General features: G+C 36.4%; 3 protein-coding genes across 8 annotated transcripts; 2 read left to right on the top strand and 1 right to left on the bottom strand.

Annotated features, from left to right (window-relative positions):
* The first annotated feature begins 823 nt into the window (after positions 1-823).
* On the top strand, positions 824-3108 carry LOC145238461 (protein YIF1B-like). Its single transcript, XM_080101654.1, has 8 exons — positions 824-949; positions 1053-1282; positions 1556-1660; positions 1729-1807; positions 1967-2024; positions 2099-2254; positions 2347-2440; positions 2504-3108. Exons 1-8 carry the CDS (start codon positions 922-924, stop codon positions 2663-2665), a joined length of 912 nt encoding a protein of 303 aa, XP_079957780.1. The 5' UTR covers positions 824-921; the 3' UTR covers positions 2666-3108.
* A 369-nt stretch (positions 3109-3477) lies between these two features.
* LOC145238469 (axin interactor, dorsalization-associated protein-like) lies at positions 3478-5422 on the top strand. Its single transcript, XM_080101666.1, has 9 exons — positions 3478-3710; positions 3924-3981; positions 4048-4156; positions 4225-4303; positions 4364-4449; positions 4510-4635; positions 4838-4960; positions 5025-5142; positions 5204-5422. The coding sequence occupies exons 1-9, from the start codon at positions 3598-3600 to the stop codon at positions 5301-5303; spliced, it is 912 nt and encodes a 303-aa protein (XP_079957792.1). The 5' UTR covers positions 3478-3597; the 3' UTR covers positions 5304-5422.
* On the bottom strand, positions 5336-22245 carry LOC145238436 (uncharacterized). Of its 6 annotated transcripts, none has more exons than XM_080101621.1 (27): positions 22021-22245; positions 21405-21574; positions 20798-20931; positions 20612-20707; positions 20070-20129; positions 14518-20005; positions 14196-14324; positions 13741-13968; positions 13301-13468; positions 12897-13088; positions 12765-12838; positions 12597-12710; positions 10248-10493; positions 10066-10143; positions 9777-9887; positions 9566-9706; positions 9311-9499; positions 8396-8464; positions 7786-7912; positions 7565-7703; positions 7249-7447; positions 7111-7178; positions 6944-7050; positions 6302-6802; positions 6224-6256; positions 6103-6146; positions 5336-6039 (listed from the first exon to the last, which is right to left on the bottom strand). In XM_080101621.1, the coding sequence occupies exons 2-27, from the start codon at positions 21511-21513 to the stop codon at positions 5899-5901; spliced, it is 8985 nt and encodes a 2994-aa protein (XP_079957747.1). In that variant the 5' UTR covers positions 21514-21574; positions 22021-22245; the 3' UTR covers positions 5336-5898. The 6 variants fall into 6 exon arrangements, with proteins under 6 accessions (XP_079957747.1, XP_079957771.1, XP_079957725.1 ...); XM_080101645.1 differs by having other exon boundaries at positions 6224-6802; positions 14518-17757; positions 17983-20005; positions 22021-22244; XM_080101599.1 differs by having other exon boundaries at positions 6224-6802.
* Positions 22246-22943: the final 698 nt, after the last annotated feature.

Below are 22943 nucleotides of genomic sequence, written 5' to 3'. Positions count from 1 at the left end.
TAAACTGCATTCATTTCGTTCATTAAAAAAGAAAAATTTTATTGCGACTTGCGACGCACCAGCAAATAAAAGTTAATGACAAAACTTATTATTAAAGTTGTGTGTATTGATACAACAACAAAAAGCCACAAAACGGAACTATTCTGCGACGCCCTTGGAATATTGAAACGACGCACAGTTTGAGAACTACATACTGCGCTATGGTAACAGTTTAGATCCCACGTACCGTTGCGTCGTTCTAATCTCTAATGAGTCAGTTGTGTTTCGTCAGACAAAGACAGTGTAAAATAAATAAATTTGCCATTGCTGCAGATAATTTCTTGGGTCTTGGGAAATTCGACAGCACTAGTATGTTCTTAAAAACCAACAATAATCGCACAAAAAGAGAATGATCAACTTACTGCTCCTTCAAAGTCACATGCTTTGTCTTTGTCGCGCATGAGCAAGCACGAAACTTACACGTCGGACCAGTTGGTACTGCAAAAAATTCGTGTTTTGCTGCAGTATTTTGTTTCAAACTTTCGCTGAAATGTAATTTTGTAGTGCAATAAGCCAATAACTAAGGTAGGACACCAGAAACCTTTAGTACGCGATTGTGTTCAAGTCTTGAGTAATTGATGAGACATCGTCGTGAAAACATATGACAAAAACTAACGAGTTGTCTTACTTTCACAATTTTTTAATGAACCACTGCTCGCGTTGATATGGCAGTCTACTAAACACAACCACTACTTTGAAGTATAATTGACTATTAGCATAACAACGCTATAGCATACTTTTACCACACGTATCCATGTACAAAAATTGTGTACATAGTTAAATATTTAATGTCTAATATTTTACTTGTAGGTAGATAAGAAAGTCATTAAAGTTTGTTTCACTTTGTACATCTTTACCTAGTTAGGTGATCTAAAAGTCACAATGGACCCTCAAATGGGACACAGACCAAGTGAGTTATGCTTAGTCCTCAGTGCTATGTTGTTGTCTAGAATGGTACTTGGTTACCCAATGTAAAATACAATATATTTTTTCTTAAACCCTGTTTTTTACAGGTGCACAGGCTCGTATGAGGGGCCCACCACAAGAATCCCAGTTGTTTGATGACACAAGTCAAGCACCACAAGGAATGCATAACAGCGGCATGCCAATGCAACAACCAGGATATAACATGCCTCCAGGACAATTTCCTGGTTCCAATTTAATGGCTGATCCAATGGCAAACATGGCAATGCAGTATGGGCAATCTTTAGCTGGACAAGGAAAAGAAATGTTTGAGAAAAATGTGGGTCGTGTATATATAAAAAGTAGCTGATACTTTTATAGTTTCTCTTGTATTGAGATCTATGCTAATTTTGCCCCAATTGAGCACCAGTTTACAGAATAGTTTTGCATTCCAAAATGCATATGTAATTCATCAAATAGTTTTGGCATCCAGAGAAGTGTTGCCAAATATAAGTGTTGGAGCTAATACAAATATAATAGCATCACACATTTTTTGACGTGACTCAAGTCCCCTTTCTGAATTTTCCCTAATTACTGTGGTTTCCTCTTTCAGGTGGACAAGTACATTTCAGTTTCCAAATTGAAATATTATTTTGCTGTTGATACAAATTATGTTGCTAAGAAGTTGTTTTTAATTTCATTTCCATTCACACATCAGGTATGTTGCCATCTATCCATATAATATTGGTAAACAGGGCACCAGCTTATTACAGCTATCACTAATAGGAATGGAGCGTCCAGTATCAACAAGACAACCCAGTTGCTCCGCGCTTTGATGTCAATGCCCCTGATTTGTATATTCCAGGTAACAACCATTTTCACAACATATATATTAACAATTGGAGTTAAGTTGAGTATATTTCACTTGGTAAAAGAAAACATAGTGACTCAATAGCACTAAAATTATCACCGAATGAAAAAATGTTGCTTACTCACAACTAACTGTCTCATTGATTTATTCTAGTGATGGCTTATGTTACCTATCTCCTGCTTGCTGGTATATCTCTTGGAATGACTAACAAGTAAGTATGTGGAGCATAAGTAGGCATACCTTTTTGATACATAGCTATTTGTTATGTCATGATTTTTGTTTCAGATTCACCCCAGAAGAATTAGGCATTCAAGCCAGTAGTGCTCTTGTATGGTTAGCAATTGAAGTTGCCATTATTGTCTTCAGCCTTTATATAGTCAATGCAAGGACTGATTTATCTACTTGGGACGTTCTGGCATTTACAGGATATAAATATGTTGGGTAAGGCCATGTTGTGCACCAATTTTTAGGATGTTACTATACAAATAGATTCATTTTTTTGTTTATTGCACAACGTTTTCTTGTTGTTGCAGAATGATTGCCATTATAATATGTGGATTTCTATTCCATTCTTACGGTTACTGGATTGCTTTGGCTTACACTAGCATCTCAATAGGTTACTTTTTGGTAAGTTTGAAGCATTACGTTTGTACAGCAAAGTAAAGTTAAATGTCATTACCATTGTTGCAGGTAAAAAGTCTTCGTTTAAAAATTCTTCCACATACTGCTACGGATGGTTTTGGTCAAAGTGGTGGAACTCGTAGAATGTATCTTACCTTTGTTATTGCTCTAATTCAGCCATTCTTCATGTTTTGGTTAACTCGTCATTTAGCTGGTACCAGTGCACAATGAAGCATTTGTTTGTTGCCACTAATTTTTCAAGAGCTAGATGGCCCAGAGGAAAAATGATGTGTTGCTATTTTCCATGTGCATTATTTTAAGACTATCTGATGAACTTACATATGAAATATATTGTTTTCGCTTTTTTCTATTCCATAATATCGCAAGCAATGCCAGGGAGGAACCTGTTAAACTGCCTTGTTCTCCATCTGTAATGCATGGCTTGCTATAAATGTCATTGAATTGCCCTTTTTCTTGAACAAAGATTAAGTTAAATCTCCAGCCTAAAAGAGTACTCTTTTATTGAAACCAAAAGAATATGTTGGTGCTTTGTCATTTAGCGGGTTGTAACTGAACCAGTGCTTGTCTATTTTGAATGTTGCTATCCTTCAAGAGCTAGATTGGTGAACGATTTCATGTTCTTCTACAAATGTGCAAATGAACCTAAAAATGTACCGTGGTCGTTCTTTAATAGAAGTTAAAATTGACCAGAAACACTCATTGCAAAAACGTGTATGCTCGACTTGATGTAAAATCAATAGTGTTGTGTGCGAAATCAATTAATTTTTTAAGCCCCTTTTTGTACCACGGCTTTCTAATTAGGGAAGAGGTATTTGACAGAAAGGCTTTTCCGCGACCAATTTCTCCTTACGAGCCTTGCGAGCGAATCCTTTCACCTGTTTACTTTTCGAAAAAAGGTTGTTTGCCCAGGCGAGCAAGAAACACACGGAGGGCATTGAACGTAAGAACGATATCGTTATCGCGAGGCGCTTGTCCAAACTCGTAAAGTTATGTAGAAGATAGGTTTAAACATAGGATCATATTTTTTTAAAGTAGAACTAATTTATACCGCATTTAGCAGATCTGTACATACGATGTGTTGTAGTTTACGTATAATGAGAGGAATTAAGAATAGATAGTATAAAGGGAAAGATAATTTTAAAATGGAACAAACTGAAACGGACCAGTTAACTGAAAAATGGCTCCATGGCCTCAAGAAAGCTACCGATTTTGATTCGTGGGGTCAACTTGTTGAAGCCGGGGATGAATATGCAAGGTACGTTTTGATAGTGAAAGCTTTTTGTGTTAAATAAATGTTGATTTTATTCACGAAAATTGCTCGGTAGTAAGCAACCTGCTACACTTAATAACCTATGACAGAAACATATAGGAAAAAACTGTGACCTACATTGAAAAATAAATCAAAGCTGTCACGAAATTTGCAAAAAACAACAAACAAACTTTTAATGTAAACATTTTGTATTTTTAGGCTTATGCGACAAATTAGGTCCAAACTTTCGATTCTAAAGTTGGATGATGAGAAAAAGGTATAAAGTATAAGTAGCTGTAACCCCATATTATTTCTAACAAACATTGTATTGTCTGCATCTTAGATGGTGCTATCCAAGGTGGCATCATGCCTTGAAATTAGAGCGAATTTCCTCAAATCAGAAAATGAATTGGAGGAATTTCTGTTGGAAGATATTAAAAGATTGTCAAAAGGTGCTCATTGTTGGTGTAACTATTTATCTATTGATAAAATAACAAACAAAATTTGTATTTGATTGCAGTCCTAGAAAGTTTCAGAAGTTCTTCACCGGGTGTACAACTGCTACCTAAAGAAATGTCAGCACCTGTGGACAGATTAAGGTAATTGTGTTGTTTTGTTGGTGGTATTCCTAATACTCAATGGTAAAAAACTTTTTTCAGGAAACAACAAGCCTCGGAGACTGTGCAAGTTAAAGAATTCGAAGCTAATGAGGAAACAGATTTACCACTTAGCAGTCAAGGAAAATGTATGGACTTGTTTGTGAAACCTTGAATAGAAGTTTAATAACAACTCATTGTTTTGACAGTGAGTTCACTCCTTCCCAAACTCAATGTGGAACCTGGCCTAACTTTGGTTACAGTAAACATAGTGAAAATTGGCTTGAAAGATGCTGCAGATCATATAGACCCAGTCATAACAGTTTCATGCAAAGGTAAACCTCTAAGAAGTTTAAATATTCATGAAAAGGTTAATGAATTATTAAATACAAGATTTGCTTTGTTTTTAGGTAATGGTTTGCACAACAATTTGGATATGTATATATATATATGTTTTTAGTGGATGTTTCAGCATTAAGTTGGTTTATGTGACTAAGTGGGCACAGTTTTCTATTGTGTTTATGCTTTTTTCAACAGATTTAAATGGAGTTGAGTTATGTGCGAAGCAAACTACTCCAACTCCGACCAGTAGAGACGATACATACTTGACATATGATGTCAATGTAGAGCTGCAAATGCCTCTTGAAAAAATGTCAAAAGGTACTCTAGGTCCCTGGTGTAACAAAAAGGCTTTTTATCGTGAAGTTTTTTTTCTTACTTCCAGGCACTGGTGTGGTTTTCGAACTGTACCACTATAAACCCAAGCGACGGGCCACAAGCTTGAAATGCTATGCCTTCATGGAGATTGATGAATTGAAGTCAGGACCTTGTGTTATAGAACTGTAAGTTACCATTAAGTTTAACACATGCTTGTGGTAGTGATTGAGCACTTTTATAACACAGGTACAACAAGCCATATGACAACAAAAGAAAAAAGCTAACCTTACTAACTAAGAAGCCACTATACCTTCATCTTAACTTATCACTGGAGAAGCAGCATTGAAGTAAAATCCATGTGGAAAAAGTTGCACTTAATTTCGTTGCATACCTTTTATTACAGTATTCTAAAACGCTTTTTTATCTTTGCAAATAAAATTATGAATGCTATGCATACCACACCAACGCCTTTGTGTCTATCTTTGTCACCACTTTCTATGCACCACAGCAATCAGGTAAAAATATTGCACGCGCATGGCAAAGCTTCAGTTATATCATGCAATTGCACAATACCCTGTAAAAAAACACACATGCCTGTGCAGACCAATACTGGGTCAAGAGTAAGTGGTGAGATTCAAATTTTTTTTAGCTGGTTCTGTTACAAAAAGTCCATTGACAGTAACCAGTAATGCCAACCGGTTTGTTGATCTCATCAAATTTCGTAAGACGGTTCTATAGAACCGGCTAAATCCCACCACTGGTCAGAGTGTATGGCCTTGGTCAGGTTTTGGCATTTCTTTAAAGCCATCCAAATTTGCAATTTCACATTATTTTGGCACAGTATTTGTGAGCAATGGTTTCTGCACATAACACTGGTATGTGGGTCTTCAACATACTGGTTCCGCAAACACATTAACTTAAGTATTGCAAAATAAGACACATCATATCATGTCTTGGTTAAAAGATCTTCCATGTGGAGGTCGAATATTGCTCTTGTTAGGCTGTGTATGAGAGTGAAGAGATGAAGACTGGTAAGAACCATGCGGAGGAGGTGGTCGTAAAGGTGATTCAGATGATGGTATCTATTAAGAGAAATCAAGTTACTGGTGGTACAAAAAAATGCTAGATCTTTTTGGTATTCTTACCATAGGTCTTTCCATATAAGGAGATGAAGTCATTGGACCAGAATCTAATAATACATAGAAGGATTAAAAAATACGTATCAAACAATGTACAAAATCATACACGTAATTGTCATCTACAAACCTGATTGCAGTGGTCTACCTGGCATTGGACCATCTCTGATACTAGGTGGACCACCCCTAATAGAAGGTGGTGGACCACCTCGCATTGGGTTTAGCGGAGGACCATCCCTCATCATTGGTGGTGGACCATCCCGCATCATAGGTGGTGGTCCATCCCGCATCAATGACGGAGGTGGACCATCCCTCATCATTGGTGGTGGACCATCTCGCATCATCGGTGGTGGACCATCTCGCATCATCGGTGGTGGACCATCTCGCATCATAGGTGGTGGACCATCTCTCATTGTAGGTGGGGGACCATCTCTCATCATGAGTGGTGGTGGTGGTGAAGAACCATCCCTTAAAGATGGTGGTCCACGCCTCATTGGCGGACCTGACATACCAAAGTCAGGAGGACCAAATCCTTGTGATGGTGGTCTTCTTTCAGAATGACCAGGCATGCTCGGAGGTCTTCCTGGGCGCCTCATCTCATCCTGCAAACTTCCAGTTGGACTTTGACCTCTTCGACCCTCCCTAGGTGGCGGTGTTTCATGTTCTCTCATAGATCCATTGCGCATGGGCAGTGGACTTTGTGGGTGACCTTTAGTACAGTTAAGTTGAGATTTAAACACAGCAATAATGGAAAGTTCATGAATTATTGCATTCAAATTCAAGCTATACCAAAAGTTCAAAGATTTATTGTTGCGAAGTTTTTAAAATTAGGTTTGTAAACTTTACTTACCATGACGACCTCCAAATGGACCACCGGGTGGGGGTAAAGGTCTAGGTCTGATTATAATCGGCTCCCTTTCCTCCAAATCCCGAATGCGTTGCTGGTAATCACCCAATCTACAGATAATATCACAGTAATAAATTTGTTTTGATTCAAACAGCAAAAATCATACTTACTCCATTCGCAATTGGTTTATTTCGCGAGTTGCCTCGTCAAGCTTTCTTTCAGCTTCTCGACTAGCCAACTAAAAAATCAAAATCCTGTTAGTAAAAACATAATTCTGGCCACATTTTTAAGTATTTGTTGGTACATACCCAGTTGGAGTGAGCCTTCTTTTCAAACTGACTGATTTCGCCTTTCCTTTGCCTTTCAGCATCTTCATATTCTTTTTTAGCCTCCTCGTTCATACGCTTGTAAACCTCCAATTGTTCCAGTAATTTTTGTGTTCTATCCCCTTGCTCAGCCAAACATGACTCATGGAACTCTTTTTGTGTTTGCTCTTTTCCCAGTTTTCTAAAATAACATCACAACTATATAATAATATTTCATGCAACATGTGGCACATAACAAGGTCAAGATTTCATCTAAAGAAGAAAGATTTAAGTGCAGAAAATGTGACATATAACGTACCCTTGCATTTCCACTTCACGCTTAGCATAAAACTCCTGCATCACATTGAGTTTAGCTTGCAGCAACTGTAGATCTCTTTCAGTTTTGCCCTTTAGTGACTTCTCATTCTCACACTCAGCCTCCAGTTTACCAATACGAGCTGGATTTAAAAAAAAAACAGTCATATGTTTGTCACCACAACAAAGTCCAGTTGTTGCGGAACAAAAATATAAAATACAAACCTTCAGTTTCTTCTCTTGATTTTCTTTCTGCCTCAAGTTCAAAATTTACTCTTGATTTTTCGATTTGTGTTTGTTTCAACTGGCGCTGAATTCCCGCAACATCAATAAGGTTTTTCAGTTTTTCTTTCTGTGATAAAAAGACAAAAATATTAATGTTGTTAAACGAACAATCTCTCCTAACTCAGCAAAAGTGGAGGAACAATTGTGTAAATACTGATATTGGAAATAGTTACAAAGAGTAAAAGTTACAAGTAACATTTTTAGCTGTACATAGGCACCTAGCTAAATTAATTTCCAGATGCATTTAAGGTCTATGAGGTGGGATATGTTTTATGAAACATGATTTCCTAAAGACGTCATAAGAAACAAAAGAACACTCTAAAGATAAAGCAAAACAAAAAAATGTTCCCAAATTGTTTGAATTCAAGTAGCCCAACTGTGGTGTGTTCTATAAACTACAGATCGATTTGTTGCTAAAGCAGCATTCATTCAATACAACATTTACACCACCAGGTGTTTAAAATATAGTGTATGATGGTAAATGTAAGTAACATAGGAATTGACACACAGTGGATAGCTTGAAATAAACAGGATCTATGTCATGCCATACCTGCTTTTCATTAACTTCATCTGCTGTAAGGTCATCATCCCCATCTTCGGCTAAAGCATCTTGTATTCCCTGAAAATCAAGAAATACTAAGCAGGGGGCCCCACATAGCATATACACAACCTGGCCAAGTTCATACTCTACATCAGGGATCTCAAACTCAAACTGCTTTGGGGGCCAAAAACAAACTTTTAAGTAAGTCGAGGGCCGCACTATCGATATCGAAGAAAAATATTGCAAGATTAAAAAGTAAAATGTTTATTTATGCCATTAGCTACAATAAAAATCAATATTGTAATAACAAAACAGCAATAGATGCACAGTGAAAGAGTCAACTATGCTATATTGCCTTGTGTGAAAACAATGATGCAACAATCGCAATGGCTGATTCTCAAAATGGGCTAGTTCGATTATCCTGTAAAATATACCACTAACAGAATGATTGCATCATGTAAACTCTCTAGTCATAAAGGGTATTCCCCCTTAATAAACAAATTAAAAGTTACTTCGCGGGCTGCACAAAAACCCTTGGAGGGCCGCGTGTTTGAGACCCCTGCTCTACATCATGGGTTTACTGTATATTTTTATTGCCTTAAATCAGTGGCTCTCAACCTGTGGTATGTATACCACTACTGGTACACCAGAGCATTTCAGGTGGTACTTGAGTAGCTTTTTGCGGTACTTAATTCAAGTCAGATCAAGAATTGTAACCCAACTGATCAGTCCTGGTTTTGGACAAAACTCGGGTCTTGGAAATTTTTCAGGAATCGCTAACCTTGTTGGTTTTCAGAAATATGCAAGTGTATAGGTCTATCCATTCAAACAGGGTTTAGTAGGTACGCGACGACAGAAAAAGTCTCCAGGTGGTACGCGATGAGTAAACGTTGAGAAACACTGCCTTAAATGAACTAACAATACCTTAAATTGAAGCAGACAATCTTTCAGTACATCAACCTCTTGTTTTGTGGATAGATTCTCATTTTCTGTTGAGGATAGCTTTTCTTTTACTTGTTCTAATTCAGTTTTTAAAGATTCCTTTTGTTTTTTGTGCTGTTCAAATTTTTGTTGTTTTTCCTCTTTCTGTTTTTCTTCCTTTTTAAGCCGTTTCTAAAAGGGTCAAATTTATTTTAGCATTACATTTTCAAATGTCAAAAACAATGGCTGACAACATACCCTGATGTCCTGTATAGTTTCTTCAAGTTGTTTCTTTTCTGCTTTGCTCTCTTGGAGTTGAGTTTTCATTTGAGCGCAGTTATTTTCAAGATCAACAATAGCAGACTTATCCCCCTTTGCTAACTTGGAAATATTTTGAGACTGCAAACAAAAACACACACAATATCACAAATGAGAATGAGAATAATTAACACTACAGAAGCATATATACCTCCTTGACAATTGCATCTTTCTCCTGTACAACCTGTTTGTATTTGGCATCAGACATTTCTAGTTGCTTTTGCATGTTATGTTGATTACTTTGTAGTTCCTCAAGTTGCCTCTACAAAACAAACACAGGTCACACAAAAATAAAGCACACTTTGCAGCAAGAAATAAAAATCCAAAAAAGGCCTACCATACATGCCCAACCTGAAACAGTTTACAAGCGACAATATATATTATGCCTATTGTTTCACAGGTCCTATAGCAGATTGCTGAAAACCACATGGAACACAAACCTGAAGTTGAATTAACTGTTCGTTGTACTCATGAAGTGTTTCATCTTTAGTTTCTGCAAGTTGTGACTTCTGTTCCAACTGTAGAAAAATTTCACATTTTAATTCACAAAACATGATACCAACAAACACAAATGCCAATGAAGTACAAATAAGGTATTTTTAGACACTTCGTCATTTTTCACCTGAGCTTGTGTTGTTTTGAGTTCATTTTCTTTTGACAATTTTTCATTCATTATTTCTTCCAATTGTTTCTTTAACTCAACAGCAGTTTCAGTGAGGTGGGATTCTTTTCTCTTGCGTTTCGACACACCCAATCGCCACATGATAATCCAAATAATAAAGAAACCAAGTACAGTGGTGGAAAATACAATGTGCCATGGTACTCCATGTAAGTCATCCTGGTATTCATCAGGCAGCAATGAGAGCCACTAGAAAACAATATCAGAGTTTAAGTAAATAAACACTTGTTGTGCATAGCGTTCAGCCATTTATGTTACAACAGGTGAAATACAATTCTTCTACTATAGCTCGGAACATGTTTTGAGCTGTTAATGTGATGTACTGCTCTTCAGTGATGGGACGTTACCAGGTTTTGAAGCGAGTACCAATACCGAGTACGAGTACCACATGTATATCACAAGGACCGAGTACTTGTATAGTGTTGTACTTAGTTGTATATCATTGTCTAATTTATCTGCCATGGCCGGGGTACAGATGTGCACACACACATGCAGAAAAATGTAATCTCCATGCGAAAGCTCAGTAAAATATATGTAATCTTGCGAAACTGTTTCCCGATTTTTTGCTGTCCGAAGCAAAAATTGGCAAAAAGTTGCCTGTATTCTTGGTGTAAACCGGCCTCCAGTATCGAACCATGGTATCAAAAATTGAGATGAAATCGTTTCATACCGAGTACTGGGTACTCGTCCCATCACTACTGGTCTTTACCCTAATTTAGCCAACATACCCTGACTGGGCTAACCATAATCATAACTGTGATACATATATAACAATACCATAACTATACTTGTTACTGATGCATGTAAAAACAGAGATAACTCAAACAGTTTCATTCCATATGTACAACTTTGTAAAATAACCACTTTAGACGAAACCACAAATTAAGTGTACTAAAAAACAACCACTTACAGTATCTAGTTTTTCTGTAGCTCTGTCGCACGACATTTTAAAAGCAACAGCTAATGATTGATGCATGGTAGAATCCATTTATAGCAGCACAAGTTATAAATAAATAAACACAAATGTACACTCTACAGCTCAAAATTCAAAACAAGGCAGCAAAGCTCTAGCAACTGACCAAAGAACAAATGTTGATTAACCAAATTCACTAAAGTATGGATTACTCAACATTGCAGGATACATTTTAACACATACAAAATACGATAGACTGGATAAACATTTCTGCTGCTTCTGAGGCTTGGCATAATCACAAAAACTGATTGAAATCTAAAAAAATATCTTACAACCAAACTCAGGAATAAAACCCAGCATATGTTAAATTAGAAGTAAATCACTTGCATGTATAGTTTAATGCTGTTTTTATCAGACCTACAAATAAGGCTAAAATTGTTCACATTGCAAAATTTCAATTTATAAAACCCTAATCAACACATGGTATTTACTCTCCATAAAAAGCATTTTCATTTTGGGCCGCAAACTACATCAAATACATTAATAAATTCTTTGCTACTGCACGCTGTCTAAACATTGTATGCATGTCACTTCTTGCTATGTCTACACAGGAAATAATTCGCGGTTTTTACTTTCAATACAATGGACACCATTAATGTGGTGTTGAATACCAAAAAACACCTTTAGTGAACTTAAACTCAATTTGCGGAAACCAACTTCCTGTTGCAACCAATCAACTGTCAATAAACATGTCACGCCGCTCTACAGTGACAAGGCTATCTGCGATTATTGACACATCACTGATCTCAACTCGACACGGCGCTTGCTTAGGTCAAAGGTCACAAAGCGTCACAGCTGAGCATGGTATCCGGCTCACTGTGAAAGTGACGTATCCAACAGAGGAACAATGCGTGTTATTCGTACAGCATGTTGCTGTCTGCTGTTGTTTTTTCTCTTTCTTTCCCTGATTTAAATAAAGCTGGATCGTATGGCTAAATATTTTTTGAACATTAATAAAAACTCTTAATTGCCAAACATACTGAAAAAATGCATTTTACACTAAACCACACATTCCATGGTCTCATAAATACTTTTAAAATTTAAAAGTAAGACAATCTGAGATTTGACAAAAATCTAATAGACTAACCACTTACACAACACATGAAACTTTTTGAAAATCATTCCAATTACAGCACATACTTTAATAGAGCTCAACAATATTGGAATCATATAATGAACCAAAATTACCTTCTATTAAAACTTTGTGACAATGATACCGGTATACTATTGTCATCAAGTGAACTAAACTCCATTATAATTTTCAACTTTCTTACGATATTGCACGATTCAATCATAACAGGTATTAAAAATGCTCTTACCCAGTTAGACAGTGGAAGAAACACATACACCAAATCATAGGGAAGTTGGCCAAGCAAGATGAGCAATTTGACGACTGTGCTTTGTAATTCTTCCTGGCTATCATCTTGGTCATCCTGAAATGAAATAGTAGCTAAAACAGTATTAGGATCAAAGGCTTTCAACTGTACCTTTTCTGAATCAAGTTTTTCCTCTGGCTGAGAAGGTGCATTGTCATTTGAATACTCTTCAACTTCAGTTTCTTCTGAAAACATAAAACAGGATATTAGATAAAGTATTGCAATAAAATATTAAAATTATACCAGTATGGGGGTCTGTTTCTTCACTAATATTTTCAGATTCCGCATATTCAGTGTCTGAAGGTTGTGAATTTTCATCTTGATTTTCCTCAGTTTTATTAACATCGTCTTCTTCAGGTATTTCTCTGATAGGTTCATCAGGTGCATCATTATTTTCAGGCTCTTCAATCACTTCTTCGGCAATTTTGCTGTCTTCTAAACAAACACATAAATGTACGAATAAATGTTGAGGAGAATTTATGTCTTATTTTTTGGCAAAAGGAATAAAAAAATGCATTTTGCTGACAAGACAAATGGTTTGACCACCAAACTTATACTGATATCAAGATAAAAATACGTTCCATGGAATTGCATTCAGTTTTGAAAACATGTGCCATGACATTACAAAGTGCAAAAAGTACAAATACCTTCAGTTTCCTTTATATCAGGTAAAGCAGTTTGATCTTGGTCAAGCTTAGTTGACTCCTTCTCATTACTTTCACCAGATTCTTCACTATTTGTCACATTTTCTGAGTTAGTGAAATCACTGATATTTTTTGCAGATGAGGTAATATTATCAGAAGTGTTGTTGGACACTAAAATAACAAAAAAATACTTTGTAGCATTAATCTAAGCACTATAAAAGCAATGTACCACTTAAATGATAAGTTAAATACATACAGTTCACACTGTTTTGGCGTATAAGGTCCCATCAGTGTGGCTAGTGACAGGACATAAGTCGTACAGGTTTGTTAGGACTTACAGGATAACGTCTTGTGACCACCTGCACTGATGAGACTGTATAGGTCAAAACTGTGTGCAATGTATCAAGCTATTCAGAGCATTAGTTGGTTATTACAGTATTTACCATCTAATTCAACTTCATCATCGACTGTGCCAAGGGATTCATCCCAAGTGGATGGTTTTCTGTCTTTTTCATCAACCGACTCATCCCAATCCACTATCTTTCCTTCATGAAGTTTCTCATATGTGTCCTCTTGTTTTGTTTCTTCCTCTTTATGGGGAACATTTGCATCTGGTTTGGGTTTCTTTTTTCCAGATGAAAGTTCCTTTTTTAAACTTTTCATTTGGCTTTCTAAAATTTTTATGTAAAGAACTGGAAAGTTGTCCATCAAATATGTCAAAAAAGGTGAAAATTATATAAAAAAGAAAATTTAACAAATTAAAACACCAACAAATTACCCTTTAGGTTCAAACCAACATAGAATTTTTAATCTTTATTACAAATTGAAGTATGTGGAATTATGCCATATGGATCAATGTATGATAATGATGTGATTTTAAATTCAGAAAATTTCATACGTGAAAAGAAACAATCAGGAACTGTTGATTTTGGATGTGGAGACCAACAACACAGCAGATATCTACACATTGTCTCAGATGAGCGACCCACACCACAGCGCACCCTTTTTTCCTCTGCTACCATGCACTCTATACATCGCACACAAAATAAATTAGTCAACAACAGAAACACACACTGATTAATTGAAACAAATCCATGCCGACAAACCAATAAATTAAAATTAATATTCAAACAACATTAAATGAAAACATAAAAGTTAAAAGCGACACATTTCTTGTCCAGTGGTTGCAATCAAAATTGAGAAAGCGATTTTCAAAATACCTGCTACTTTTTCATCTGGTTCCTTAATGGTGGAAATATTGTTCATTTCAACATTTTCATCCAAATCTATTAAGCTGTTGCCATCAGCTTTGCACTGTTGCTTTGATTTCACGATACCCCACATGTCCTGAAGTAAATTATCTTCGTGCTTGATTTTTATTTCATCAAGGGATGCCTCTTCCAGTGCAAGCAATACATCCTCCTTTCTTATCTTTTGTTTTCCAGCATCCTTAACATTTTTCTCTAATTCCTTGATACGAGTTAGCAACTGTTCAGATTGCTGGAAACTGGATGCAGCATCTTTTTCCTTTTTTGACATTTGGTGCAGTTCTTCCTCCAACTGATTAATACGCTCTTCCATTTTCTGCTCCTTTTCAGTAGTTGACTTTGATTGATCTTCATCATATTGTTGTCTTTTATTGAGGTCTTCTTGCATGCCAACAAGACTGTCTTTAAGATAGTTTACTTCTTCCAAGTGTTTGCTGTCTTGGCTGAGGTCTTTTTGTTCTTGTAGCATGCTTTCCAGTTTTGTAATTTTCTCTTGTAGCATTTCAGACTGTTGTTGGGATTTGTCTAAAGATTCTTTTTCTGCCAACTTTCGTGATTCTAATTCAGCATTTAGGTTTTGAAGCTTTTCCTCAAGAAGTGGATCACTGGATTCCAAAGCCTTTTTCAGCTGTTCTTCTAAAAGGTTTAACTTCTCTTTCAAATTTGATGCTTCTTGTTGGTTAGATAAAATCACCTTTTCATCATTTTTTCTTTGTTCCAGCTCCGACTCTAAAGATGAAATTCTTCCAAGTAGTGCTTCTTCCCGCTCTTGAGACATAGTTTGCTGTTTTCCTTCATTTATTTTCTTTTGGTTAACTTCCTCCTCCAAAGATGACAAGCGCTGTTTGAGAGTTTCAGCTTCTTCTTTAACATTTCGCATTGCATCTTCTTTCTCGAAGGTTTGGTCTTCAAGCTGTTTCTCTAATGCTGAAAGTTTTTCTTTGAGCATTGTTGTTTCCTGACCAGTTTCTTCAATAGCTTTGCCATCAGTCATTTTTCGGTTTTCAACTTCAGTCTTTAGTTTTTCAGCCAGTTCAATAAAATGTGATTCCGGCATGAACCTTTGTTTGTGCAACATTCGTTCAAGTTTTTGAATCCGCAGCTTCAAGACAGAAGCTTCCTTTCGAGCTTGGAACAGCTCATCCTCCTCTCTGTCTCGTTTTAAGAGATTGGTTTCCAGTTTTGTAATACGACTTTGTATCTCATCATCTTTCACTGAAGAGGTTGTGCTCAGATTTGCTTCCATTTCTTTCCAATTCTCTAGTTGACTTTCCAAGTTCCTGAGGCGTTGTTTTAGTTCTTTAGCTTCACTTGCAGCCAAGTTTGTTGAATCTTCTCCAGGTTTATGCTGCATTTCTCTAAGTTCCTTTACAAGGCTACCAAGTTTTGATCGAAGATCCATAGCATCTTTATATGCCTCATCAACAAACTCAGCCTCATCATCCATTTTTGCTTTCAATTCTTCCTCCAGAAACTGCATTTTTTCTTTTGCTGCTTCATTATCTATTTCTAATTCCTCCTGTGTTAACAAATCATTTTCTTCAATCACTTGTTCATCATTTGATATATCCCTTTCATCACCTTCAGCCTCAGCAGACTTGTCAGTATCATGTTGTTCCTGGTTTAAGTTCAACCAGTCTTCGGTGTCCTTTGGTGATTCAGCATTTTGTTTGTTTTCAAGTAATTCTTCTTCCGGACTTCCATTATCTTTTGCCACTTCATCGGTTTCAGCTTCATCCTGATTTTTAGAAGAGTCAGGTTGAGACTGATCTTCAGTTTCACTTTCCTCACTCTCGTTGTCATCATCTTCATTGGGTTCCTGAATTTCATCAACCAACTCATCTCCCTGTGGTAAATCAGGCTGACCATCATTACCAGTCTTACTGCTTTGAGAATTTGATTGTGAAGAATCCAACTGATCATGTAAGGCATCTTCTGGTATTTCAGCATCTTCTTGCTTGACAATCTGTTCTTCTTTTTCATCATTGTCAAGTTCAGTGTCTGGGTCTTCTTGTACCACATCTGTGATTGTTTCATTAACAAGTGCCTGCTGTATTTTTTCTTCATCATCAATGTTTTCTTGCTCTGATCCCTCATCTTCTCTAGGTTCCATGTCCTCCATGGAAGCCTTTTCACTCATCTTATCTTGTTTCTCTTCATCACTAGCCTCACTGGTTTTGGATGAATCATCGTCTTTAACTTCTATTTGATTATCGGCATCCAAAAGTTCATTACCTTCATCATTTTGTTCCTTTTCTAACTTATCATTTTGAGCTTCACTGGGATCATGTTCTTCTGGCAATGAAGAACCTTCTTCCAGAGTTTCTAGGGTTTCTTTTATTTCATTTTCACTGCTTGTGGGCCCATCATCCTTCAGTTTTCCAACAGACTGGTTATCAGTTGTATTTGTTTCAGAATCAGTCTCACTTTTTAATGTAACATCCTTTTTCTCTAAAGATTCAATATTCATCTTATCCATCTCATTTGAACTTTTATCCGGCTCATCTTGGTCTAGTGCTTCTGTATCATTTTTAGTATCTTCCACAAGCTCAGATGGTACATCGCCCTCTCTGGACGCTTCTTCTGCAATGAGATCAGTGTAAGTTGTTTCAGTTGGCTCATCACTATCAACAGTTTTCACTGAAGCACTGGTTGTTTCATCTTTCGAATCACTGCTCCCGTCATCTTCAGTGAGGCTTGGTGTAGAATCTGGTGGAAGGTCTTCTGGTTTTGTTTCTGATATTTCTTGATCTTCACTGACCTTAATGTCATTATTGTTCTCTAAGGTTTCAGCTGCATTCATTTCTTCATCATTATTCTTTTCAGTGGTTTCAGATTCAGGTTCGTCATGTATCTCTTCCTCTATCACACCTTCTTTGTCCCTTTGCTCTGTCATTGAACTATTTGATGCCAATTTCATTCCAAACTGTGCTTCCAAGTCTTTGGTAAATTCCAACATGTTCTCTCTTAATTCTTCAAATCCCTTGAAAGTTTCCTCGGCTCCTATCACACTTTCTTCATCTTTCAAAGTGGGAGTGGGGTCCTTGTTATCAAGATTTTCCTTTAGCTCAGTGAGGTCATTTCGCAAGTCCTCAAATTCATCAGGTTGATTTTCATCTTCTTTGGTTGTTGATTCCACTTCAATCTCATCTGTTACTGAGTTCTCCATTGATGAAGACTCTTGATTTAAATCTGCATGTTCCAATGGGGTATGAGTATCAGATAACTCGGTTTGCATTGATGTTGACTTAAAATACCACCTCAAAAGCTTGTGGTCGCTCCACGAGCTTTTGTTAACACCCAAATTATCTACCAAATGAAATAAATCATTGCTAGCATGCGGTGAATTGGTCACAACAAAAGATAAGTCATCCACAACATGCAAATTAGGCAAGCTGACAACATCATCACCATTACCTGTGTCATGTTCCGTGTCAGCTTCACTTTTGTCCAGACTTGCAGCATCTGTTGGTTCTGAATCTCCATCATTGCTTTCATTTTCCTCGCTTGCTTCAGTGTCAAGCAGGTCAGTAAGAGAATCAGCACTTTCCTCATGCATATTCTCCTCAGTGTCATTAGGTTCATTGCTACGGGAATCTAATGAAGTATCAGATTCTGAATCCACATTTTTTTCTGCCCCTTCTTTTTCCTGTTCACCAGTTTCTGATTGTGTATTTACAGTGTCTACTTTCTCTCCACTTTCTGTGTCATCAGCCACTGGTTCAGTTTCATTATCAGATTTGTTTGAATCTATACTTTCAGCATATTTTTCTTCTTCTTCATTTACTTTTACAGTGTCATTTGAACTGAGTACATTTTCCTCAGAATTTTCCTCCTGGTTATTGGTTTCTTTTTCCTCTTTATCATCTGACAAAGGCTCAGCCTTAGTTGATACATTAGACTCTACAGTTGCCGCACCCTCTTCAACTTTTTGAATTTCATCAGTTTTATTGTTTTCCAACTTGGACTCATTTACTTCAGTGCTTGTACCCTGGACATCAGCTCCTGCTTTTATAGAATCTTCTACATTTTCACCATCACTTTTTTCACCATCAGCTTTTATATCACTTTCAACATCTTTTCCGTCAGTCCCAGCATCATCATTTTCGGATTCAACTTTATCAACTTCTAGGTTTTCATCTTGATTGGTAACTTCTGAATCTTTTTCAGTTTCACCATCTTCAACTTCCTCTTGCTTATCATCCTCATCTTGTATGTGGCCTTTAGTGCTTTCATCTTCAGGATCTGTAACTGGTTCGCCATCAATTGTTTCGTCTTGTTGGTGATCTGACAGATCAGTTTTGTCTGACAGATTCTCAACCTCATTCAGTTCTTCTTGACTATCATCAGTTTGCTGTTTGTTGTCTGCTGTATCAGTAGTGGCTTTATCTGTGTCCGCTGAAGGATATGGTTCTTTATCTGCAAGTTTGTCTGCATTTGTGTCATTTGATGCATCTGGCTCAGTGGAGTTGGAAACATTGTCATCTTTTTCTTCTTCCTGTTCTTTATTATCCTCCACACGAGTGTCTACTTTAGGAAGATTTTCCTCCGTAGAATTTGAAATAGTTTCCTTTGCCACACCATCTGCTGTAGCATTACCTTCAGGATCGTTACTTTCAGCTACAGAATTGTTGGTTAGAATTTCAGTGGTGGGTTCATCACTCAGGAGATCTCCAAGCTCTTTTGGTAATTCATGTATTTCATTTTCGCCATCTTTATTGTCTGGCAAATCTTCCTCACCGGGTTGGACTTTATTGGGGTCAGTTGCCTGTGATTTTTCCTCAACAGGATCCTCAGGACTATTTTTTGCCTTTGTATCTTCTTCAACAAATTCGTTATCTGTTTGTTCTTCTTTAAGTTCTTTATTCTTGACATCCACAACCTGTGCATCAACATCAGGAATTGTATCTTCATCAATGTCAACATCTTGTGTATTTTTATCAACAGTTTTATCAGTGTTCTCATTTTGTGCATTGCTCTCATCATTTTCAAGTGCTAAATCTTCTTTATCAGTGGAATATTTTTCTGGTTTCCCAGTTTTATCAATTTCTTTCACATCAGGTTCCTCTTTTTCTTCAGTATCATGACCATCATCCACATTTTGTGCTTTAGTATCTGCTTGTTCCGAATTAGAAACACTTTTGTCTTCAGTTTCTAACAGTGATTCGCTGTCTTCGTTTCTTTTCATGCCTTGTGAATCTTTGGAGTTCAAAACATTATCTTTTTCTTCACTAATGGGCTGATTCTTTCCTAATTCTTCTGCAGCTTTAGTTTCTTTTGAATCCTTATTATTTTCAGAATCAGGTTGAGCAGTGTCAGTCGCAGCTTCCAGTTTACTATTGTCATCCTTTCCATTTGCTTCTGAATTTGAGTTTTCTTTTTTCTCTTGTGATGCAGAACTATCCACTTCATCAGTCTTCTTTTTTTCAATGGTGATTTTCTGCAAATAAATGATGATGATTGATTATGCACTTATTTTATTAAAATGACCAAGCTTATTTTACCGGACCCTCTGAAGATAAGGAAGTCAGCTCCTCAACACCACTTTCCTGATCTAAAAACTCCTAAAAACATAATTTTCTATGTCTAGTAAGTGAACATAATTGTTTTTTAATAGAATGCATGCATGCTCAGCTTCAATAAATGATAATATGTAACTGTCACCAAATTGTTAGATTTTAAGTTTTGGAACCAAAACAGGCTACTAGTTTATTTGTGGAAATTAAAAAAAGTCTTATTTACAATTCTATGTTTTAAAAAAATGAGTCTGCTAAGCTCTATTGTGTCATCACAGTTGTTGATAAAAACAACCTTTGTGGACACATTTACAAGTTGTGTATTTTACCATGTAAAAATATACCTTTTTTGCAAAAGCAACTAGTTGCGACAAACTTTTGGTTTTGCATTATGTCTTTAATACACATGTAGTACTACAGTTCAGTATAAACAAAAAGCTACATGGGAAATGTTTTTTTTTTAATGATGCATGCTGGTGAAAAGCATTATCTGTTACAATGCTACAGGTTAGTCACCAAGTTGGTTTCACCTTTATATTCACAACCACTGACGGTTTTTGGTGGATTATCATAAATTCTTTGATAAAGGCACTGGGAAAGAAACCAAAATGTTCACTACCCAGAACCTAAAAATTAAACATGCAAAAATTAAACCTGTCAAAGAAAAATCATAAAAAAACAAAGAATAAAATAACAAAATAGTGAAAGTTTTTTACCTCTCCACCCCACAGCTCAGTTTGTGCTCCAGCTTTTTTTCCTTTCACCAAAACAACATCACCTTTTTTCAGTTTTAGGAATTTACTATCTCTTGGGAGATAGGCTAGTTTAGCTTTTCCTTGGGATACAGTTTCTGAAAACAACAGTTAAAAATGGGTTATTATCACATTAAAGTCAGGATGTAAGTTTAACTTTGAAACACATATTTACTATGACACCATTTGGCTTTTACTTTTTATTTACACTCAACTGCAAACTGAAGCCTGTATTATTTGTTAAGTTTTTCGCTTCTTTCTTTTCTTAAGACTGCCAAAATCTTAACACTTGAAAGATTGCATTTGTGACACTACCTTATACCTTTGTCTTGATGAAACCTCTCTTGTCGCCATTGTCTGTAGGCTATTATCTGCTTTCAACTCACCTTCAAGAAGTAGTAAGAACACACAATGCTTTGCTGACTGTTCCTAACTTCACTTATATTTTAAGCAGACCTCCCTCCTCAGCTGTGTTAATAACCTGCTTACACTTGAAATAGTTATTACAATACCAGAACAAAACATTAGGGTAGTATGTCAGGTAAACAAAGTGTCAGAAAACTTGGCATACCTGTACATTCTTCGTTTGCACATCGCATGGTCTCAGCAAGTTTTGCATATCCCATTACTTCACTGCTCCAAACCAAAATAATACATACTATGATCCAAAGGCACTTCATTGCTGTTGATTATTTGTTATGAAAAAAGTTGCATTGTGGTTCCAATACTGCCAAATGGAATCTAAAAAAGTGGTAGTATTAATAAGAAGTCAGGGAATGCCTAAAGGAGTTGTTACATTAGCACGGTTGAAATTTTCCTGCATTGTTTATTCAATTTGGAGAAACATACTAGTAAACAATGCATCATTTGAAAACATTACTAACAATTTAACCATATTAACATTAGCGTTTGTGGTTAGCTTTAACTTTTGCAAACACTTACATAAAAAATATAGGTTTTGCAAAAACTATTATCATGTAGTTAGCATTACAAAACAGTGTTAGTTGTAAACTAAACAACTATTGCACAAACAGTACACAACTACCCAATATACCTACGTAAATATGTCAGGGTTAACACGTTTTACAAAATGACGTTGTGCCATATGGTTATTATTATCAATCAACATTTTTTCGCATTGCACATAAACACGTGTCTTTTATTCTTCCTGATAATATTATTCTTACCTTATATTAAACTTTTTTGCCTTCTGTTGGATTTTTGAACATCAACAAAAAAGTTTTACAGGCTTTCAGCAAAAAACGTTCACATTCACAATTTCACACTTAACACCACGAATCGTTTTGTATCCGGTATCGTAAGCAGCCGTTACGCATGAGTAATTCTTTTCTTGTTGCGTCACAAACGCACACCAGCTGATTGCACGTTTCTTTTGCCGGCCGGTGTAAAAAAATTAATAAAGACAAAATCCTGATGTATTATTGATGCTTATATGTACCACCGCTGTTTTGTGGCCAGGGGCAGGGTCAAGCCGAGACGTTTGGATGCCTGGGGCGTGTTTACTTTATGCGAAGTCACTAGGTTTTTAAGTTTGTATATCGGGAGCCCGTGGCCACAGCCTGCTAATTTACAAAGAAAGTTTTTTTGCGTGTACTGTGCATTTCCAGGACAATTAAACTTTATTTTCATGTTGTTTGTTCACCTTGACCCCCTCTTAATGCTGAATTCATTCTCGTAAATTTTTCACAGTTTAGATACGTTCTTGTTTCTTGCAAATAGAAAATAGATAACCTGGAACGTTCTTTGTACCTTGAATGTGGTAGGTTATAAAAGTCCTTTGTGTATACCCTTGTCAATTGAAAAGTGCCTAAATATGCCGTGCTGTCTGCTTTTTCGAAGTGTCTTGGTTATTTTCTGACAATATTATGATGCGCTGAAAGTACCAAATTAAATTGATCGATTGGTTTCTTAAAAATCTGTTCCTAATTAACTAATTGCTGACTAAAATTTAGCAAAACCTTTCTAATGTAGTTGTTTGATGAAAACTTGACACAGAATGCAGCTATTTCCGAATTTCTTGCTTTTGCCTAACGAATAAAAGGCAGCCACGCTATTCTTATCTTCAAACTTTTACTGGGTCCCAAACAAC

This window comes from Phallusia mammillata, chromosome 1 (assembly GCF_965637545.1).
Source record: "Phallusia mammillata chromosome 1, kaPhaMamm4.hap1.1, whole genome shotgun sequence".
In the NCBI taxonomy this organism is placed as follows: domain Eukaryota; kingdom Metazoa; phylum Chordata; class Ascidiacea; order Phlebobranchia; family Ascidiidae; genus Phallusia; species Phallusia mammillata.
This window is presented reverse-complemented; position numbering and strand designations above follow the sequence as displayed.

Coding starts and splice junctions, on each gene's coding strand:
- LOC145238461 (XM_080101654.1), top strand. CDS start 922: ATGGACCCTCAAATGGGACACAGACCAA. Junction 2,025..2,098: donor TCTCTTGGAATGACTAACAA/GTAAGTATGTGG, acceptor TTTTTGTTTCAG/ATTCACCCCAGAAGAATTAG. Junction 2,441..2,503: donor TCTCAATAGGTTACTTTTTG/GTAAGTTTGAAG, acceptor CCATTGTTGCAG/GTAAAAAGTCTTCGTTTAAA.
- LOC145238469 (XM_080101666.1), top strand. CDS start 3,598: ATGGAACAAACTGAAACGGACCAGTTAACTGAAAAATGGCTCCATGGC. Junction 4,157..4,224: donor TATTAAAAGATTGTCAAAAG/GTGCTCATTGTT, acceptor ATTTGATTGCAG/TCCTAGAAAGTTTCAGAAGT. Junction 4,636..4,837: donor CATAACAGTTTCATGCAAAG/GTAAACCTCTAA, acceptor TTTTTTCAACAG/ATTTAAATGGAGTTGAGTTA.
- LOC145238436 (XM_080101599.1), bottom strand. CDS start 21,513: ATGAAGTGCCTTTGGATCATAGTATGTATTATTTTGGTTTGGAGCAGT. Junction 10,144..10,247: donor TCAAAACAACACAAGCTCAG/GTGAAAAATGAC, acceptor ATTTTTCTACAG/TTGGAACAGAAGTCACAACT. Junction 8,465..9,310: donor ATTGTCTGCTTCAATTTAAG/GTATTGTTAGTT, acceptor CTTGATTTTCAG/GGAATACAAGATGCTTTAGC.